Raw genomic sequence first — 21,131 nt, 5'->3', positions numbered from 1 at the left:
ACGGAACTGCAGTAGATTGCCGAGATACTCTCCATCTGCTGTTAGTCAAACTCACCAGCAGGAGGTGCAAAAGCGCGTGTTGTTGACGAAGACCAGCAACAGTTAGAGCAAGCCATTCATTCATAAAACTCATTTAACACCAATGCAAGTGTATTTGTGATTATTATGATGGCGGTTTTATGTTAAATTCAGTGTCTTCACGGTTACTTTCCCTGTGTAGCCTACATGCATATTTCTCTACCATGAACAAGATTATAATGTTATTCCCCGATGCGGATATACAGATCCAATATTACATTTTTTAGGTTGACATATATTTCTCTTGGTTGTTTAGTTGCCTTAACTTTATATTGTGGCGATGTGCTGCATGCAAGCTATTAGGGTTTCCCTCAATACTTAAGGATTCCCCTGCTGGACATATAAAACGCTTAACGTATAGCTTAATGGACTAATTACAGTGATATAAAAGACCAAACTCGCAGGCAAGCAGATTGACTCAGAATAACGCGCAAAGTTTAATGCTGAGCGTTTCCCAGTGATAGACTGGCATAAAGTTGGCTTGACGTTGGACATTCGCACATTTAGGGACCGTCTCTAAAGTGTATACGACTTTGGTATACACGTTTCTAACTTCAACAGCATTTGAATAGAACGACTTACAGTCATAAAACCAACTTTAAATTGTTCATGTAGTGTCAGGCATAATGCGCACCCTTTGGATTTTTGATATTTATTCAAATAAATTAAAGTTTGCTATTGAAGTTAGAAACGTGTATGCCATGCATGCAAACGTGTATGCATGTTTTATGCAACTTTTGAGATGGTCCCTAAATGTGCGAATGTCCAATGTCAAGCCAATTTTACATTTATTAGGCTACATTTAGTCATTTATTTAGCAGACGCTTTTATCCAAAGCGATTTACAGTTAAACTAACAATAGGAGGACAACAATATGCAAGTGCTATGACCCTTCCCAGTTTAAGCTAATGCAATACACGTAGGCATAGCCTACTATACTATACTATATATATACTGTAGAGAGAGAGAGAGAGAGAGAGAGAGAGAGAGAAAAGAGAAGAGAAAGTGTTAGTATTGATCAAGTGTTGATTTTATGCCAGTATATCACGAAACGTTCTGCATGAAACTTTGCGCGTTACGTTCATATTCTTAGTCCATCTAGCCTATATAGTAGCCTACAGCCTACATCCCCAATAAGGTGCGAGTTTGGTCTTTTATATCACTGTATTAGTCCATAAACTACGTTAAGCGTTTTGTCCCGACAGAAGGGGAATCCTCGAGTGTGAGGTATTGAGGGAAACCGATTATAATCCTGTTCATGTAGAGAAAGCTGATGACATGCAGGCTACACAGGGAAAGTAACAATGAAGTTATTGAATGAAACATAAACACTGCTTTTGTGTCTTTATCATCTTTTCCGCATATATACTGACACAGATAATCATTTTCATTTTATGAATGAATGGCTTGCTCTAACTGTAGCTGGTCTTCGTCACAACACGCGCTTTTGCACCACCTGCTGGTGAGGTTGACTAACAGCAGATGGAGAGTATCTCGGTAATCTACTGCTTTTCCTGCAGTTCCGTTGAATTTACTGTCGAATTTGAACCACTGAATTTGTGGAAGCGAATTTGCAAAGCGAAATAAAAAGGACCGAAAATTGCCTGTTGAATATTATAGGTTGTATTTTTAAACAGTTTGAATATTTTGGAAGTGAAATATGAAAGGTGAATATGGATTATTGAATTTTTAATAATGAAAATGTGTTTGAAATGTTTTTAATTGAAATATTCACAGCTTAAATATTCAACCATGTTGAATTTCAGCCCATAAAAATGCAAGCCCTAAAAATACAATGCATTAAAATTAGAGGTGGGCATAGATTAATTTTTTTAATCTAGATTAATTTTGAAATGAATCTAGATTAATCTAGATTAAAATGGCTCATTTGAATTCGCCGAAGGCATTCAGAATATGTGTGCTACCCAAATAATGACTATAAAAGTAAGTCTTTGAGAACGGGTTTCTCAAGCCAGGTGGCGCATTAGACCAGGGGCTCATCTCCTGTTTCCAAAATGCATCACAAACTGCTTGAGAAAGCTGTTCTACTCATAGACTTTAAAAGGTTACTACTGTACTGTTACCGTCCGTAGGCAACATTAGGTAGGCCTATGTTGTTATCAACTACTATAGGCTATCAATTAGTGATGGGCGATATGGCCTAAAATCCATATTGTGATATACATTGCAGCCTCTTGCGATAACGATATTATAATAAAACCATTTCAGAACAGGTTACACAGACCCTGCTAAACAACTGCTAAATGTTTTTTTTTTTTTAAAGGGTGCATGTAGTTTTGAGAACATATATTGTGCAAAACTGTAAGTATACAACATAATTTTGCAGATAAATAAAATTTAAGTACACTAGCTGCAGAGACTTAAGTAGGTCTAATGTTTATTATGGCTTGGAGCTTATGAAACCCCAAATTTAAAATTAGGATATTGTCTAACTGATGTCTTTTCAGTTAAAAAGAAACACAACAATGATTCTTTAAATCGGGCGCAGACAGAGATTATGTTCTACACCACTCAGATATATTGGGAATAAAACGCGCGCGCTGGTATTCAGTGATATGTTTCGTTTTGAATTTGAGGTGGTAGAATTGATTAGTCGTGTGTTAACTTACCGAACTGTTACACCACACAGTCTACGTCGGACGGCTTAAATCCGAACCAAGTCCAAATAATGGATGTTGCACCGATCTTTTACACCAGCTTTAACTTTCAGGCGTGTTTACTTAAGATGACGACGAATATGATGCGTTGCAGCCGGGTGTACCTCTCGCGGCCGCGGGTAGATTGCGTCATCATAGCTTGTGTAGCTTGAGCCAGCTCCCAACCCAACTTGGAGAATAGATTAACGGCGATATTTTTTTTATCGCACGATAAGAGTCTCGCGTTAACGCCGATAACAGCCCACCACTAATTAAAATGCAAGCATGGTTAATGCAATGCCTATTTTTTTCAAGTAGTGCAATTCAACAGGCTTTTTGTTTCAAAAACATTTGACATTATTTTACTTCCATAGGGGAGAAATGCGACAATCGTATGCGAATGTCATGTGCAGTGGAAAGGCTGCTTTAGACAGACGTCAGCACAGCAACCGAAACAGCAGCTGCCTTTTACAGTTCCTCCTGAATCAAACAATGAGCTTATGTAGCGTTCACACCATAACTAGGCTACTGTAGTTTGGAAGAGATGGAAACCCGTGACGTAATAATCGGAGCGGTCTGTGTGTTTGCTATGAGGAGTGGCTTTGGAGATACTCTGAAGGGAGGATCTCATGCTTTCAAGGTTTTTGAAAGTCTTAGCACCATAATATTAGTTTTTTTTCTATTAACAGCAACAATACCAGTAACACTTCTAGTATCAGTAGTGCAGACTCGATTCAATGCCTGAACACCTGTTGTCTGATTCACAGCGGTCTTGGAAAAGCGCACATTAGTGCACAAGCTCATTTCTGTGAAGAGCAGGTATTGCAGCTGTGTGTCCATCTTGGCAACATATTTATGTAAACAGTCAATTCTAACGGAATGTAGCCAAATGGGACAAAAGTAGTATTTCAGTGCATTAATGGGTCTTATCAGTGCTCGAAGTGGGCTGTGAGTGCTCAATCCAACAATGCAGCTAATACAATTAGTTTTATGTCATACCGATGACTCTGATCATTTACCTAAACCAGGTTTGAGACAAGTTAACGTGTGCCCTCTGTAGACATTTTTCATACATTTATCAATATTTAGCAGCAAATGTAGAGCATTTCATAATAAACAGCGTTAGAATTTGGAAAATTATTTAGAGATGGCAAGGGAAGACAAATCTTTTAAATTACTAATTAACTTTGTTTTGCCCTCATGATGAGAATTTTGATTATCAGATTATGTACACTGTTTACTTTTAGTAGTTTATTATTTTGAGCAAAATATAAAAATGGTCCATACTTTTCTTAAGAGGTAAACCCTGCCTCAGTCCCCAAGGCCTTCTATGTGCCATTCACAAAAGTGTTTCAATGTAAAATAAATAAATAAATAGCCTGTTAAAACATCTGATCTAACCTTTTTAGATTCATATCCAGGGTTTTCAGTACACATTTTGGGGTAAAGTTTTGGTAAAAATTGTAAGACATCACTGTGTTTTGGCTCTCTGGGTCCAAGATTCTCATCTTTGATGACTATTTTGAGTTTTTTTTAGTTTGTTGTTGTTTCTTTTACGAAGTACTACACCTGTGTCAATGGAGATATGACTGTTCCAAAAAAGTCTTGTCCTGACCTCCACTGGGAGGGAAATATAGAGACCGGACCTGTTGGAACTTTAATTGAATACACCTGATCTTCATACTGCAAAAAAGTAAATAACTCACTGTTCTATTGCTTGTAAATTGTTTCTTTGTTCCTCGTGTTATTACTGGTATGCAGTTTAATTGTCTTTTTTGAAGAAATGCTTATATAACTTAATATTTAATTTTCATGTTTTAATTTGTTATTTAAATGACTAATAACAAATGTTGAACTTCGTGTTGAGGTGAAATATCACTGGTATTTAGCCTAGAAATCTAGACGCACCCTAGCGGCAGCAAAAGTTATTTTGCAGCCAGGGTAGTCTAGCAACTCTCCATTGACTTTCGAGCTGTAAAAACCTAAATTGGGTCAGGCCAATCACATCGTGTATAGAGTAGCCGGGGCGGGCTTAATATAATGACAACGTTAGCTCCGCTGTTAGGAAAACGCTCTGGTTGGTTGAAGTGCTGTCCTATTGCGTGCAGAGGGAATTTGAAAGACAGACGTTTATCCCGCCCCTCGGATTGAGCCGTGTCTATGGAGAGTTGCCAGACCTAACATCTTGATGTAGGTCTGGCTTGCCAGGCTAACTGGTATTGATACCAACTATTGAAATCTTGGTATCGTGACACTATTTCTGTGAGCAACTTAAAATGAAGAGAGGAAAATCTCTTGTTTCCCATCTTCTCTTCACTTTCCTTTTCAGTTAAAGTATCAGAATAATTCATGTTATATTAATGTCTCACTGGCAGCTCCAGGCTCAATCTCAGTCTGATTCTGAGACAAGTTATTGGTGTTCACCCCTAGAGCGTCAGTCTGATTAGAGGACGTCTGACTGGCATCATCCATCAGAATCCCATTCTGATTCAGGGACAAATCTTTAACACCATTCGCCTGCAAGAAAACAGATTACCAGAAGGTGAAAGAAATGAACAGGATGAATAATTCAGTTACACAAAACAATATACTGGAGACTATGAACTGTATGCATTTCTTTTCATTTTTGCAAAATGTATGGTGGATTTCTTTTCCTAAATATTAAACGCGTTGTCATAAGAGTGGGATGCTTCTCATAATGCATCTGGTAAACTGCATTACACTGTCATCTTCTGTACTACAATAACACTGTCATGGCAAAAAACATTGGCAAACTTGCACTTTGTTTTTCAAATCCAAATTAACCCTAAAAATAAGCAGAAATTGATTCAGAAAAGAATTTGGGTGTTTATATAAAATTACATATTTAGTTACTATTAATTTTGCAGTTGAAAGTTAACATTATTTTTTTTACAAACATTCTGCACATCTAAAATGCTTGAACTATTGTACTGGTAAGTATTTCTAAATTATTTAGTTTATTTTAGAGATGCACCGATGTATTGGCCAATAATCGGTATCCGATTGTTTAAAAACAGCCAATGATCAGGGCCTGTCAATCAAAAGGGTGCGGAAAACCATGTTCAGAATGCAACTCATACTGTGTGTGAAGAAAATCTCTCGTGTTTATCAAAATTACACATAGATCCTACAGCAGGGTCATATAACAGCCTACAGTATATAAAAATAATTGTGACAATATTATTAAATAATTCAAATTATATAATATAAATGTATCCATACCACCATTTATTATAAAGTAAAATAGTACAAGAGCAGTGCTGTCCTGAAGAGTCAGTTATTATTGGTTCAATGTAGTGATTTCTGAATCTAACCAAGCAAAACACAAACATGTTGCCAACTTGCAGATCTGAATCTAATTTCTGTAGTCAGACAAATTCAGTGAGTATCTTACCTGATCATTGTGCTGCATCCTGGTGTCTGTTTGAACAATTAAAAAACTCAATTAAACACACATTACTATGGTTATTTAGAATAATCTTTCAAAAATTCTTTACACACAATCTCCATCTTGTTAATTCAATTGTATGTAATTTAGTGATGGGCAGTTCAACAAATCGTTCTTCTGAACCAGTTCTGGATGAGCCAGATCACCAAATTGAACTGATTTATCTGAAACAAAAGTTGTGGCTCAAATCAGCACTGATGCACAGTTATTTAAATTAAACTCAGTTTCGGATGTGCCTGACAGTCACTCAGACTCAAAATGGGTGACCTCATTTGGGGAGGTCGCTAATTTATATTTAAATGACTGAACAAGATGGATGACTGTGACGATGACAGTGCTCAGATACTGCTTCATGATCAGCCTGAAGAGCTTCTCCAGCACCAGAATAATCGTTGACATTGCCATGCTTTAAAAACTGTTTGATATTTGTACTTCACTTAATACTTAAAATATGTATTTTTTCGCTGCTGAGCTCTTCAAAACAATAAAGGTGTGTATGTAAATGACTGTGGAATCTTGGAACTTGTCGTCATGCCGATGGATCTAACGTTAATAATGTTTGAGGGGAAATATGGATGAGTGAAAACATTGATGTTTTTAACATGACTGTGGAATTAAGCAAGGCTCAATTGCTGATGAGAGACAGATATCAGCGCCACACCCGAGTCCCACTGAAGGGGGTGGATTGGAATCCACTGCTGCTTCAGTGTATATGTAATGAGTGATTATAATTAAGGTATTAAATCAACATTTTTTTCGTTCTATATATCTAATCAGTTGAATAACTTCTCTGGAGATTTTACTTTGTTATAGAAGTTACCAGTGTGATTACTGAAATGTTCTTTTCATGTATTCTTTAATGTCAGTATTTGATACCTGAATGCAGTGACAGTGCTTGCTTATTTATCCTGACTTCCAGAAATGAAATAGTGACTGGTTTTGTGTTTGAGAAAGGTCTTCAACATGTTAAAACAGGTCATTGAAGTCTATAGTTTCTCAGTTAAAGCCTTACTTTCCATTTAGACCAAAGTGTCCTATCCTGAGAGAAAGAACTTGTTATCTTGATGTTTTGAGACGAGACTCCTGTTTATAGTTAGAGCCTGGCCAAATCCAACCTTGGAAAAGCTGTGTGTCGGTGTGTGTGTTAGACTTCTTGCTTACAGGTTAAGGAACCACTGGCATTATTGGAGATTGACTGAGTTGTTGTTCGAGACATGCTGGCACCCAGAAACCCAAATCTGTGACCTGTAAAGTCACGTCGTGCCTAACTTCAGGGTCCGAGTGTCAGCTGCATAATCTATGGAGATATGCTTCTGTCTATCTGTATATGTGTGGAAAATTACTATGTTTATCTATATCTTAGCCAATCAGAATCATTCAACCTGTAAGCAATGACGTAGCTTAGACCTTTGAAATGGTATAACTGCTGTGATCTGTGTAACTGTAAGGAGGGCGGCCTACGAACTCCTGTGTGAGTCTTAAAGCTGAACTTCTGCTGATGAAGCTGCAAACTATCTTCAGTAAAACTTTTCTTCAATTTTTTATAATTCTGACTCCGGGTCTTCTTTCAAACATATGGTCCTTGGGTCCTAAACTGTGAACCCCTAACACCACGGATATAAAAGAATGAGGACATTTCATTCTACCTTACTACCCACAAGTTCTGAATTACTACTCAACGAATTTAACTTGAGGCAACACAGCGCTGTTTCACTTTGTCTACACCAGTGGTTCTCAAACTTTTTTGGTCGCACCCACCTTTAACCCTTTAAAAACATCCGGGTTAACAGCAGCCTTGAATTCTGACACCATTAGCTTCCACTATTATCTCTATTATTAACTTTTTTCTTTTTGTTGCACTTGTTCTGCTTATTGCACTGACATACACTGATAAAAAAAGTATTAATCAGTCTCAAATTCACACATTCTGTTTACAGTGTCTACGAACTGTCTGAAAGAAACAGTTCATAGATAAGTATCGGACTTCCCATCACTAAAGTATTACTCACCTTTCCTTCTTTCTTTAAACTTCCAACAAATCACAGCAGTTACAGATGCAGCCACCAGCAGAACAACAGCAGCACTTATTCCTGCAGCAGCAGCTGAAGACAGACCTGAACCTGGAACAGCTGAAGACAGACAGTCATTATTATTCATCAGAGTGACTGATAATCAATTTTACCTCTGTCTTTTTCTCATATTTACACGTTTCTGCTTTGGTATGATATTGATTAAATTGACAGATGGCACCATCTGGTGGGTTTTTGAAGAACAGAAGCTTTTTAGCATCACAGCACTGAGAGGTCACCAGGAAACAGCAGCACAGGAAAAACTGACCTCATGTTTGTTCATGGTAATGACATTAATCTTGAGAACATGTGTTGGTTGCTCACTTGATGTAAAGGTGATCTCAATTACGAAGTCAAAGCTCACTTTCCCAAATATCCACAATGAAACCATTTACCAGGTCTATTTAATTTAACTTTTAAATTTGCTCAAGGAACTACTAAAGAGTCCTCACCAGTGACATAAACACTGAAACTCCTTTTGATGTTGAAGCTGCTGCTACTGATCTCTAGTGTATATTCTCCAGAGTCCGTGGTCCTGATGTTTGTGATGGTCAGAGATCCAGTCTGATGATCCAGCTTCAGTCTGTCTCTGAATCTCTCTTTACACTGAACATCTGTACAGATCTTACTCTGATCTCCAGTGATTTCAGTAATGAGAGTATTATTAAAATACCACGTCATCACATAATTTGGGTTTATTACACCAGGATCTAAAGTAACAGATTCTCCCTCCATCATTGACTTTCTCTTCAGTTCATCTCGTTCAGCAGCAGAAACACCTGAAACACAAACCAACAGATGATTAAAGGATACGTATGCCAAAAACACACACAAAATGTGAAAGAACTAAAGATAAAAGCAACATTTTATCTCTATTTTATACTTTTTCAGCATCACATTGCTTCAGAGGGCCTTTAACAACTCCCCGGAGACGTGTGGAGTATTTTTATAATGGATTGATGCACTTTTATGGACTTCAACACAGAAACAGCAAATCACTGCCATTATAAAGCTTAGAAGAGCCAGGACATGTTTTTAAAGAGGCTATAAGCGATTTTCTGAAATTTAAACTCGCGACTGACACCTGTGGCCAAAAAAAGGAACTGCTCTTCCTTTCTGCTCGCTCTCGTACGTGCACACTTCACAAGTCATCCGCTGCAAAGAAGTCAACATTATGTTTACAGAGGTAAGAACAGTCAAATATATATATGGTTTGAGAATCTAAGTTTGTTTGCTGACTAGCGGTGGTGGCAGAGTGATCCGAAACGTTTAACATGAACGCGCTTGACGTCACATCCGCAGACAGCGCGCGAAAAATCCGACCCGACAGAAAATAGGAAAAATAGGATACAGGCTTATAGGTGCACCCACTGTGAGCGGACAAGGTGTCAGTATGCTCATCAGGAGATGTTTGAGTCATAAATGGTCAAATAAAAAGGCTATTGTTACGTTTATTTTTGGGAAAAAGTTGCATATAGCCCCTTTAATATAACTCCGATTGTGTTCATCGGAAAGAAGAATGTCATATACACCTAGGATGACTTCAGGTTGAGTAAATCATGGGCTAATTTTCATTTTTGGGTGAACTTTTCCTTTAAACATATATAATCGCTTTTAACTCAAGTTTGCCACAAGTTCTAAAAAGTGAAGCCAAGGCGCCTCAATCGCCCCCAGCTGGCTGGAACCAGTATAGTTTATAAACCTAAGGTCTAAATATATATATTTTTTTCCTGTCATTTAAGGTAGTTTTTAATCACAGTGATGCAAGTTCAAGTGTTCGTTTGGTTTTAGTTATTTGATGCTATAACAACAGGAGTGTGACATTATGACTGTCAGCTGCGATTAAGTAGTCACTGACGGACTATTTTCGAGACACCCCTCACTGCAGTCTGTAGCGCGGTGACGTCTGGTATTCACGTCACGCATGTACGCGTCACGTATGCGTTACCACACATGTGCAAAATATGACGTATAGTCTGTTTATAATACGCATGTGCGCACACACAGTTCATGTCAATCACTTCCGCATGGTTCCCCAGATCCTTAAAAAGTCATCCTTATGTGCTTAGGAGTGTGCGATATGTATTGTCTATTATGATATTGTAATTATTGTTTTAACTACGAGCTAACATCGCATTTGACTCTCGTGCTTTCACTGCGTGATGTGTGCAGTTATAGGTATGTCCCCAAAAAAGTTTGTCTTATATTTACATCATATTATGAGGGCTCCAGAATGCGACCAATTGGTCAATTGGCAACATTCACCATGGATTTAGCCTAAGGTAGTAACTCTAACCATAACTATGTTATTGTGACAGAAATAGTCAAACGCTTACAAGTAGGCTACTACACATCTTTTTCCAGCACTTCAAAGCTATAATATCATATAAATGTTATTTTTAATGTGATGACCAAAACATTTTTTGTTCATCCTTCAAAGATTGTCCTAAAACTAAACAATTTAAGATGTAGGAAAACTTTTTTTTTAAATCACTTATTTAAAAATAAATTAATAAATAAATAAATAAATAAATACCATTGTAAACAGTAGGATGCTTATTGGCTATTTTGACTCCCTAATATAATTTTTTTTCACTCGTTTTGCTTTTTAATTAATATTAAGACATTATGAATGATAATAATTAAAGTTAATTTCATCTACACCCTAAATTAAGCTTAGTGCTTTATTGTCAGCCCCAGTCCTACCAGATTTTTTTGTAGAGCTCAGTGTCTGCGGTGCCGCTGCCTTCGATGTTAGTCTGGAGCCCTGTGAACTTAAATGAAAACTGCACATTGTAATATCTGAACGTTAAGTATATTTATTATTAAAGAATTTGTCATTATTACAGTTATTTTGGGGGGAATTTTAATAATTGCATTGCAAGCTGATTTAAGGTGTGCCCCTAAATTTTGTGCTTGCGCTCTTAAAATTTTCAGTCAGGGGCCACAGCGCTCCTAGTATAAAAAGTTAGTCTGGAGCCCTGCATTATGTTATATTAGATAATCACATGGCTTGGTTGAATTCCAATGTAGAATGCGGTCTGTTATTTCTTGATAACAGACCGCTGTGAAGTATTGCCATGAAAACCGTTGCCATGAAAAACAGGGCCCGGTTTCCCAAAGCAATCTTATCTCTAAGTAGTTCTTAACCTATTCCTTAACCTCTCTCTTAACCTTATGGCACGATTCCCGAAACGTTCGTTCGCTAAGTATATCTTCTGTAAGTCACACTTTCATAAGGTTGGTCTGGACCACTCTTAGCTTTACCTTATCACTGTTGCAGGTCTATATGAATATAATTCTGAAGTTTTAATACACCCAGACAGTATTAAATTAGGCTAATTCAAGTGTTTTCATGCAAAGAATAAAATTGTCATTACACTGATTGTTGTTAGATTTTTAATTATATTATTATACAATATTATTTATTTAATTAAAACGCTCTTTTAAAAGGCCAGTGAAAGCATAGGCTACTGTCAGTTAAGTCCTATTCGGACGCTAATATTGTTTATCATGGGCTCGTCCGGTATTTTAAACATTTACAGGGGTAAGTCGGTGATTTTAGTGCCGTCCGAATCCATAATATCAGTGTTTTTCTCACCCAACCCGCGAAAAAAATCACTGGCCAAATTAGTACCTTCTGTTTTTGACAAACAGGTCGTGTGGTAATTTAATTGCCGTCTGAATCCACATCTCTGAGTTTACAAGAGATTCAAAACTCACGGTTTAAATACTTTTTGATCACTGCCGAGCATCGTACGCAAGATGTAAACTTTTATTACTAAATGCTGGAAAGTATTTACAAGAACAATATTTCATCGCAGCTCCATCTCAGCGAACAAAAATGGGAAAGAGAAGGCACGTAAATTTTTGAAAAGGTTATTGTGGCAGCAATATATGTTACAATTTTAAAATATGTAGGCTAGGCTATTATAGGCTATTATAGTTGGGATTATTTTTTATAATATCCAATAATCATAATAAATTGCAATTTCAACTATTTCTTAAAGGTGAACTAAGTCACTTTTTTTTACCTTAACTGAACAGCTTCGGAGTCATTGGAATGGTTATAATACTTATTTCGGGTTGAATGGTGGTCGTTTCGCACCCCCCTGGTGCCCGTGAGCGGAAAATCCGCACTTGCAACTTTGAGCCGGCGGGCCGGCGGCCGCCGCGTCAGGAAGTCTCGCGTGATATCAGGTCTCAGGATGTAAACAATTGCTTTACGGCTGAAAGAAATCTGCTAAAATGCTGTCATTATTGCGCTCCCTCACGCTGTTCGAACCCGAATGAAGAAGACGTTTTAAAGAATGTCCCATCTGCTTTGATGTCGTTGATCTGCTAGCCTCTGGTGTCTGAGAATGACCAACGAGTTTTTACAACAGTGTTGTCAAATATCTATTCCGAAGCTGTGGGGGGAGCTCTAGAGAGAAACCTGCGAGCAAAAAGCGAGAATACAGCGAAGAAATCCCGAAGCTACTGAGTGCTGCCAGAAAATGTCTAATATGGCGAGAAGTTTCACTCTCAGTACTCTTCCGGCTTCTGAACTGGTTGCAGTTCCTCTCTGATTCCATATGAGGGCGCTCACAGGACGAGTGCAGAATGAATGGAGGTCTATGGCGCTATACCAATAAAAATCCACTTTTCTCAGGATATCATTTTTTGTCTAGTAATTTGAATGTTGTATTCGAAAGGAGATGCAAAGAAATTACACATTGCCGGGTATTCGATTTTTTTGAGTCACTTATTTGCTTTAAAAAGTATTTTAAAGTGTCAATGACGTCATATACATGTACGACCAGAGATACTGCTTAACGGCAATCCTTCATTCACTCTGTTGCGTTTGCGCTCTGCACTTTCTTTTCTCTCGAGGCATCGACAACACAGCGGACACAGGTAAACACACGTGCAAGAAGAGTTTTTGTTTTGTTTGTTTCTGTTCCCGCTGCGGATGACACGATGCCATCAAGCGGTATCTCTGGTCGTAATCAGTCCTTCACTAACCAATCAGCGTTCATTAGCAGAATGCTAGCGTGTTATGGGCAACAACAACTCAACCTGTAAGAAATCGAAAGGACATAAGTACTCGTTCATTCAACTGTCGACCTAAAACCCATGTTGAACTTGCAAAATCTACAATCAGATTTGAGATTTATCAACGGCAATCGGGTGAAAGAGACACATTTAGCTGTCTAGCCCCATTGATTCCCATTCATTTTGCACTCATGGCGATCGCCCCCAGTGGAACTCTGGTGGTACTACAACCAAAATTCGGTACAATAGAGCTTAATAGGGAGTGGGCAGGCTCTCCGTAGACGGGCTCTGGTGCTGCTTTAAGTGCTTCATTTATAAAGATCACCGCTTTCTCACATAAACAGCCCCTGCACGAGAGAATGATTTATTCTCGAGCCATCGATATCAAACAATTCAGCAGCATCGCCACGGACAGCGCCGGGTAACGTCACACGCAAGAAGGTATATCTTAAGCAGCTTCCTAAGGTATGGTTCGGGGAACACACTTAGGAACATAAACAACTTTGGTAAGATATATCTTTCGAGCTTTCTTAGCGCGCTAAGAGTGAGCGTTATCGGGAATTCGGGCCCAGAGCGTTGCTATGGACGCAGGATTCTAACCGTAGAGACGGAACGGACTATTTTCTTTAGCGGAAGCAATACAATCGTTTTTAAATCAATAAACTCCTTTTTAAATCAATATTTTGTGTCAAATTATTGAATTATTTGGTGGGTAGCCATGTAATAAGTGGGATAATGTAGTGTGAGGTGGTTGTTATAGCGAGTGCAACCCCTTCAGGCTGATCCAAGACCCCTCCGCTTCGCATCGAATAACTCACTTATTAAGACAGTGACTTTCCGCCACCTACTGGTGGTTTTAGTGTCATATTTAAAGTAGCCTTTAATTAAAATGTTACAATTTGAAATAATTTCATATCCATCTATCTGTCTTTTCTTCCTATGTGTCTGTCAGTCTATCCATCTATCTCTATCTGTCTTTCTGTCATGTCTATCTGTCTGTCTGTGTGTGTCTGATAGACTATTGCCTTAAAAACTTTAAGCTTGAAAACTACTTTGAACTTCAAACTGAAACCGTTCAGGCTAGGATTTCTCAAGCCAACCTAGATTTTGTCTTGAAAAACTTTTTAAACTAGTTTATGTTGTTCATAAAGTAAGTCTCTAAGGTACTTTACAGACAAAGCCAATAACACTCAAACATATCTTTGTCTAACATCTTACTATAATAATAATAATAATGTTTAAAATATTTCAAAAAGAAATTCCTTGTATGATTTTGTACTATGTTAATGCCTTTCTTGAAAATGATTCAATATTGTTTGTTCTGTATTTTGTCTAAATTAGTGGTTGTGAACTGGAGTGCATTTTCCAATATAAGCAAGAGTTCGGGTGCCCTGCTCGTTGACTCTGTGCTTGCACTCACTGCACTGCAATATAAGAGGACTGCCCACCTGGGTCTGTAGGTGATGGCAGAAGGAGTCCTGTGTGGATTTTTTTTTTTTTTCAGATAAGGAGATTGAGGGCTATTGCTCGGTTGATTATTTTTTTAAATGATGGAGGGGAATTTCAGGCTGAGTAGATTTGAAGTGTGTGTGTGTGTGTGTGTGTGTGTGTGTGTGTGTGTGTGTGTGTGTGTGTGTGTGTGTGTGTCGATGTACAGATATGTATGCGATTATCTGTATGTGTACATATTTCTTTTACATAATTTTCATCTTTGTTTTGAAATAGAAGTGATCTCTGTTATAAGTTTTTTTTTTTTTTTGTTGGCATGCATACTATGGGATACAGAGTTTGACAACATACTGTATATGGTTTAACTTCAAACTATTGGAATAAATGTTTTATAATGGCCTACATAATGCACACAAATAAACAATTATTAACTATTACAGACGAATGATTAAAATAAGAAATATATAATGTGCCATTAATGTTTACAGTAATTGTGTAATTTACACAGTGAAGTGCAACAGAATGTGAAAATAAACTTTAAATAAAATACTACACAGATTACACAATATATACTTCTATAAATTCCTTATAAGTTTACCTTAGATCATCAGGCATAGTTAAAACTATGGATATGCGCTGCACTCCTTTTTGCTGATTTCATTATTGGGTCATTCTATAATTAGGGGTACATTTCATGTCCATGGACTCTATTATCATTTTTTTTTTTAAATCATAAACTTTTCACTTCAATCAATGATCACTTTTATATCAGGGGACATTTCTAATTCATTTAATACAAAAATCCAACAGATACCCATTTTTTATCTTGCAAAAATGGCATGTTCTATACTGGAAGTTGCTGTTTTTGTGCTGTCCGATTTGGTAACTGTGAGGTTTTGCTCTTCAGATTAGCTCTAGAATGCAGGGTTCTGTATATATTTCTTAAAAATATTTGTTCAAAATAATCATTAACTTGTGAGAAAGGTGTTTAAAAAAATATTTTGCTCATGCATCTACATTTAATCATCCATTTTGTGTATGTCCAAGAAATCAGTGTCAACTGTGTTACTCGCTATAAAACCCCCTATAAATCAGCAATGATTTGTTCCAAAGTCACATGTCCAACATCACTGTGATGCAATTCCTTTTTTGGAGGGAAATGTGAAGACAGTGTGTTAAGTCATAACTTCTCCTCTTCAATATATTATCTATATTATTGTCTGCGCATAGAGTAGATTAATTGACCGTCAACTGTGTTATCAACATGTTCTGGTGAACTTATGTCACATGTTATATTTATAAATGTGTAGAGAAAGAATATAATAACATAAGTTAATCAAGGTCAACTACTAACTAGTCCAAGGCCAGCAGTTTGCACAAGGCCCTAAAATGGCCCTAAATGTCAACTGTGTTACCTGTCAACTGTGTTACCTGTCAACTGTGTTACCCATCAACTGTAACACAGTTGACAAGGATTAACATATTTGACAATGTTGGCAATTCAGTTTCACTTTATGCTCACACTACATTATATGGAAATTACATTTACATTACACAAAATTAAAAAAAAAATCTAAAACCATGCCTAAAACCATGATTTGCATTACAAATGGATAAACTTAACTGATCTCGTCACGGCCACACTTTCTATGAACTCAGTATCCATAACATAATATACACATTATATATTCACATTTGTCAAGGGTTATAAAGCATTCAGAATTCCTCATGATTGACTTAAACCTATATATTATTATAGATTTGACATATGTCTATTTCTGCTTAGTCATGACTGATCAGTCCTTACAACCCGAAGTGTCATAATGCATTATAAAACTTAAAGGTATAGTGGAGGATCTTTCCGAATTTTAGATAAGACCCGCCCTCTCCACTTTTTGAATAAGTTTGATTGATTCACCGGAATGATTGACAATTAGGAGGACCAATAGTATAGGTGATCCACACGGAAGTAAAAAATCCTCCGCTATACCTTTAATTTACCTTGATAATAATATCAAATATTAATTAATATTTTTTTTAACTGAACTCTTTGCTTAATTGCTTGTTACTTATATGTTGAATAAAAAGAAAGTTATCATCTTAAAGAAAGTTTTCTCTTTTCCTTCTAATGTGTCCTGTCAATGGTGTTACTCCTGTCAACTGTGTTACTTTCTCTGTCAACTGTGTTATGTGTGGTTTTTATGTCATAAATCTTTTAAATGTGAAGTAAACCGTCAGAAAAATAGATTGGGATATCTCTGGAGATGGAAATCTTGGGTAAGGATGATGATGAATAATACTAAATTCAGCATACTGTGAATTTATGTTGAAGAAAGTTTTCATCCTTTATGACATCATCCCACAACGGCCATTATGAAGCCCCAAATTCATATTTACAAATAAGTTAAGACAGATAACCTCAAAAACTCTAGTTAATAGACTCAAAAACCTTCAAACAAATGTGTTATCAAGCATGTGGTACTTCATTCATGTTTCATTTGACACAGCATTTGTCCGTAACACAGTTGACAAAATAATGAATCAAATGTACATTTTAATTAACATATTTAACAAATCATTAGAGCTTAAGCTTGCCAAATAAATTATTTAGCACATTAAGGGCATATATTATTTAACCAACTAGTTTATTGATCAAAAAAGAATACTGATTTCCTGACTTTTTGGCTGACCTGAAATGTACCCCTAAATATAGAATGACCCTATTACTTAAGATTTTTTTTTAATACACATTAACAATTTTTAAAAATATTGTCAAATTGGTGTATGCGTTTTAAAGACGCGTGAAGTCAAAACACGTGACGTCACCGCATAACGCGCATGTGCTGTCACTGCGATATGGCGCATGCGTGGTAACACATACGTGACGTCACCAGTCTACAGTCTGCAGCGAGGAGTACTTGCTATTTTCAGGATCTTTAGGAGGATATTGGAGCTTCAACTTTAATGTCTACATTACAATAACTATTTATTTCACACCGACATGAGTTGTTCTGCAGTAAACTGTATTAACTGTTTCTGCAGGAGTGTGGACGGGACCTTGATATCGCGCTCCACTTCACACTCCCTACTGCACAGACTCTGGCTCCAAGATATCAGCGCCATATGTGGACTTGGACGGCTTCACTTCTCTACAATGGAAGAGAATGAAGGTGTGTCGTCCATCTTTTTTATAGTCCATTTAAACAGGTTAATTCATTAAATTACTCACCGTGAACACTGAAGGTCTTTTCAAAGCTTTTTCTGCTCCTGCTGAAGATCTTTAGTTTATATTCTCCAGCATTTATGTTTGTGATGGTCAGAGATCCAGTCTGATGATCCAGCTTCAGTCTGTCTCTGAATCTCTCATCTCCATCTTCACACTGAACATCCGTACAGTTAACAGTGAGATCTCCAGTTATTTGAGCGATGCGAGTGTTATTACAATACCATTTTATATCTTCTTGTTGGTTTGTTTGAACACCAGTGTGTAGAGTGACTGAATCTCCCTCCATCACTGACACTGACACTCTATCCGCATCAGACACACCTGAAGAAGAAATGAACAGTTCATTACTACACAACACAAAAAAAGGGCTGTGAAAATTTGTATTTTTCTCCAAATCATAAAGATTGTGAAAAGAGAAATATGTCTGGTTTCATAATGTAACATGCAAACAAACAGCTTAAGAACATCGAGTAACACTTTCAATCATCAAACAAACATAAACAAGTTTAATGGAAGATCTTAATGAACATTATACAAAGTCACATCCTGATATAAGCTGCTTTGCCTAAACATATGTCGATTCATACAACCATGTGTGGCAGTAGCGGTTTTTGGCACGGGCGAACCGGGCAGCTGCCCGGGGCGGCATTTTTTTCCATTTAACTGTGTGGGGAATTGGCAAATTGGCACCCAAATGGACACAGCGACCCAATAGACTTCAACTGAGAAAAGTGAAGTCAATTAGAAGCACTCACTTCCTGATGGTCGAGCGTACTGTGTAGACTCAAACTGAGCTTGACGACGTAGATGTGACGTTTCTCGGTGGCGGAAATCCATTAGCTACTAAAACTTATTTGTCATTGTGGAGAGCGCAGTGCATGGTTGCATAGCAACGACTGACGCCACGGGAAAATCGGACCGAATTTTACTATTAATAATAAAAGATAAGCTAATGTGCATTGTAAATGTCAGTAATTTAATCTTTCTTGACTCATTCTTTTTATACAAAAATGATTTAAAGGCTGAAATATGGGAGGTTTATCTTTTTAGAAAACCCTTTTTTGTCAAAACTTTATTTGAACTTGTACATGTTAGTAGATTACATGTTGCAAGACACTCTTTTAAAATCTAGCCATGATTTTAATTTTTATGCTGACATTCAAATATGTACTATTGTGTTAATATTTTATTTACTAAAAATGCGTTAGAAAACGTTCATCTCAAAGACGTCAGGTCGGCTGACTCGATTTCATTCCTTCTCATACATTCCCGCAGCGTCACAGTGCATTTCCCTGTTGAAGCCCAGCATCCATTGACTTCAATGGGGCTGCTCTGAACAGTTTTTTTTTTTTTTTTTTTTAGTGCTTCGAAACTAGACGGTCATTGGATAAATGCTGCGATTATGTCCCGCCCACGGACGCTCAGCGTCTCTGAGGGTGAATGAGGAGTGGGCTGGCCTGGACTCCGGGCTTCCGCGTGATGATTGGAGGGTCTGTCGAAAGGCTGCATCACCTTTTGATTGACAGCAATTTCATACAATAAAAAGTCGCTGACGCTGAAGCTTTTCGCGCCCAGTCCCTTCGCGGATTTTTCAAACACAAACATCTGCAATCATTTCTTGGTATTTGCTTGTCGAAATTGCTAGCCAATTTTCATAATACATTTCACACAATTATACATTTATACCTTTATTATATTATTATTATATTTTTATATTATTATTAGTAATAATTCAAAAATAATTATTTAAATAATTTAAAAAACATTATTATTTGTATTATTATTATATTATTATTTATACCTTTATTATAGTATTACATTCATTTTTCACAGAGCATTTTCTTGAAAAGGAATTTACGTATAAATAAATGAATCATTTTTATGATGAGCCGAAAATGAGCTTCCCCTCTTTGAAAGACCAACAGCCGCCACTGCACGAGGGATTTTTTTTTATCTTTAACTGGAACAGAGATTGTAACATAAAATGTCTTACCATGTGCGAGTAAAAACAATACTGAGCAAAAGCAATATTTTGCGTTCATGTTTTCCATGCACAGATGTTCCCGTCAGTTAATCTGAAAATGAATGCATGCATGGGCAAACACGTGTCGTTATTGTTCTTCTGCTCCCGCTTCTACTTTTCTCAGACTTTTCTTCTTGCTTTTTACGGCGGATCGCAGACATATATGTGCATTACCGCCACCTATCTTTTTTCTTTCGCTTCAGCTTCTTCTACTTTGGCGGTTGGCAAACCAGCTTGAGGTTCTTTTCCGCCACCTATTGGGATGGAGTGTGAAGCCTTGATGAACGAAAGGAATAATTAAATGAGAAGAAAAAAAGAATGAAAAAAAGAAGAAAGATAAAACTATATCCTTCTGATCAAATCTGTAACTCTTGAATACTTTAGAAGAATATCATAGACCCTTAAATGTTTCTGTGCATTCTGAAATATATCGTGAATGACATTGATTTCCAAATCTCTTTGGAGTTTTTCAACAAGCTGATTTCTTTCTCTTTTATAGCTTTGTCTCACAGTGTAAAATCACATGTTCTGTTTCTGTTATTCTAACTGTTATTCTGCAGCAGTCTGTCTCACACTTTCCTATAATATGCAGTGAATAATGAAGGTTAGTGTGTCCTATACAGAGCCATAACAGTATCTTCTCTTCCAAACACCTTCTTTCAATCCCCACTTTAGGTTGAATGCTGAATAGGTGTCTCCCTTTCGACTCTTTATTCATTCTTTATTCTTGCTACTTTTTACTCAAAATAATCAAAATCTTCATCCAAATTGCTATCTACTCCTTGTTTTTTCAAGTTTTTCAGACATTTTAACTTATTTCTTGCCTTCTTTTTAAAAACGTATCATCCAAGTTTTCAACGCTATGGATTTTAGCAATGGTTGAAGCCAAGACTTCTGCGTTTTTTTTTTCTAATGGCCATTTCCCCTTTCTCTTCTCTTACAGGAATCTGCTTATAGTTATTAATACCTTTAATTTTCCTAATCATTCTCCATTCCACATTCTCCAATAGCTAGCTAGCTGCTTGCGACCAATCTGTAAAGGTGTTTCTAGAAGGAATACATGCTCTTCTGGATCAGAACATGATTATTTCTTAAAAGGTGACACCATAAATGAATCTGACAAGTT

General features: G+C 37.0%; 1 protein-coding gene across 1 annotated transcript; it reads right to left on the bottom strand.

Moving 5' to 3' along the window:
- Positions 1-4,229: 4,229 nt before the first annotated feature.
- LOC311084731 (uncharacterized protein) lies at positions 4,230-20,118 on the bottom strand. Its single transcript, XM_084116956.1, has 6 exons — positions 19,976-20,118; positions 17,986-18,303; positions 8,726-9,052; positions 8,214-8,333; positions 6,151-6,176; positions 4,230-5,252 (listed from the first exon to the last, which is right to left on the bottom strand). The coding sequence occupies exons 1-6, from the start codon at positions 20,031-20,033 to the stop codon at positions 5,088-5,090; spliced, it is 1,014 nt and encodes a 337-aa protein (XP_083973082.1). The 5' UTR covers positions 20,034-20,118; the 3' UTR covers positions 4,230-5,087.
- Between the last annotated feature and the right edge of the window lie 1,013 nt (positions 20,119-21,131).

Source organism: Abramis brama (assembly GCF_963993115.1).
Source record: "Abramis brama genome assembly, chromosome: 6".
NCBI classification, from domain to species: Eukaryota; Metazoa; Chordata; class Actinopteri; order Cypriniformes; family Leuciscidae; genus Abramis; species Abramis brama.
Note: the sequence above shows the minus strand (reverse complement) of the source record. Positions and strands in the feature narration are given on the sequence as shown.

What these genes read in the sequence shown, in the direction of transcription:
- LOC311084731 (XM_084116956.1), bottom strand. Translation starts at nt 20,033, where the DNA reads ATGGAAAACATGAACGCAAAATATTGCTTTTGCTCAGTATTGTTTTTA. An exon ending in GTTTAAAGAAAGAAGGAAAG is followed by an intron (nt 6,177 to 8,213) that starts GTGAGTAATACT and finishes TTGTTCAAACAG; the next exon opens with ACACCAGGATGCAGCACAAT. An exon ending in GGATGCAGCACAATGATCAG is followed by an intron (nt 5,253 to 6,150) that starts GTAAGATACTCA and finishes GTTTTCTTGCAG; the next exon opens with GCGAATGGTGTTAAAGATTT.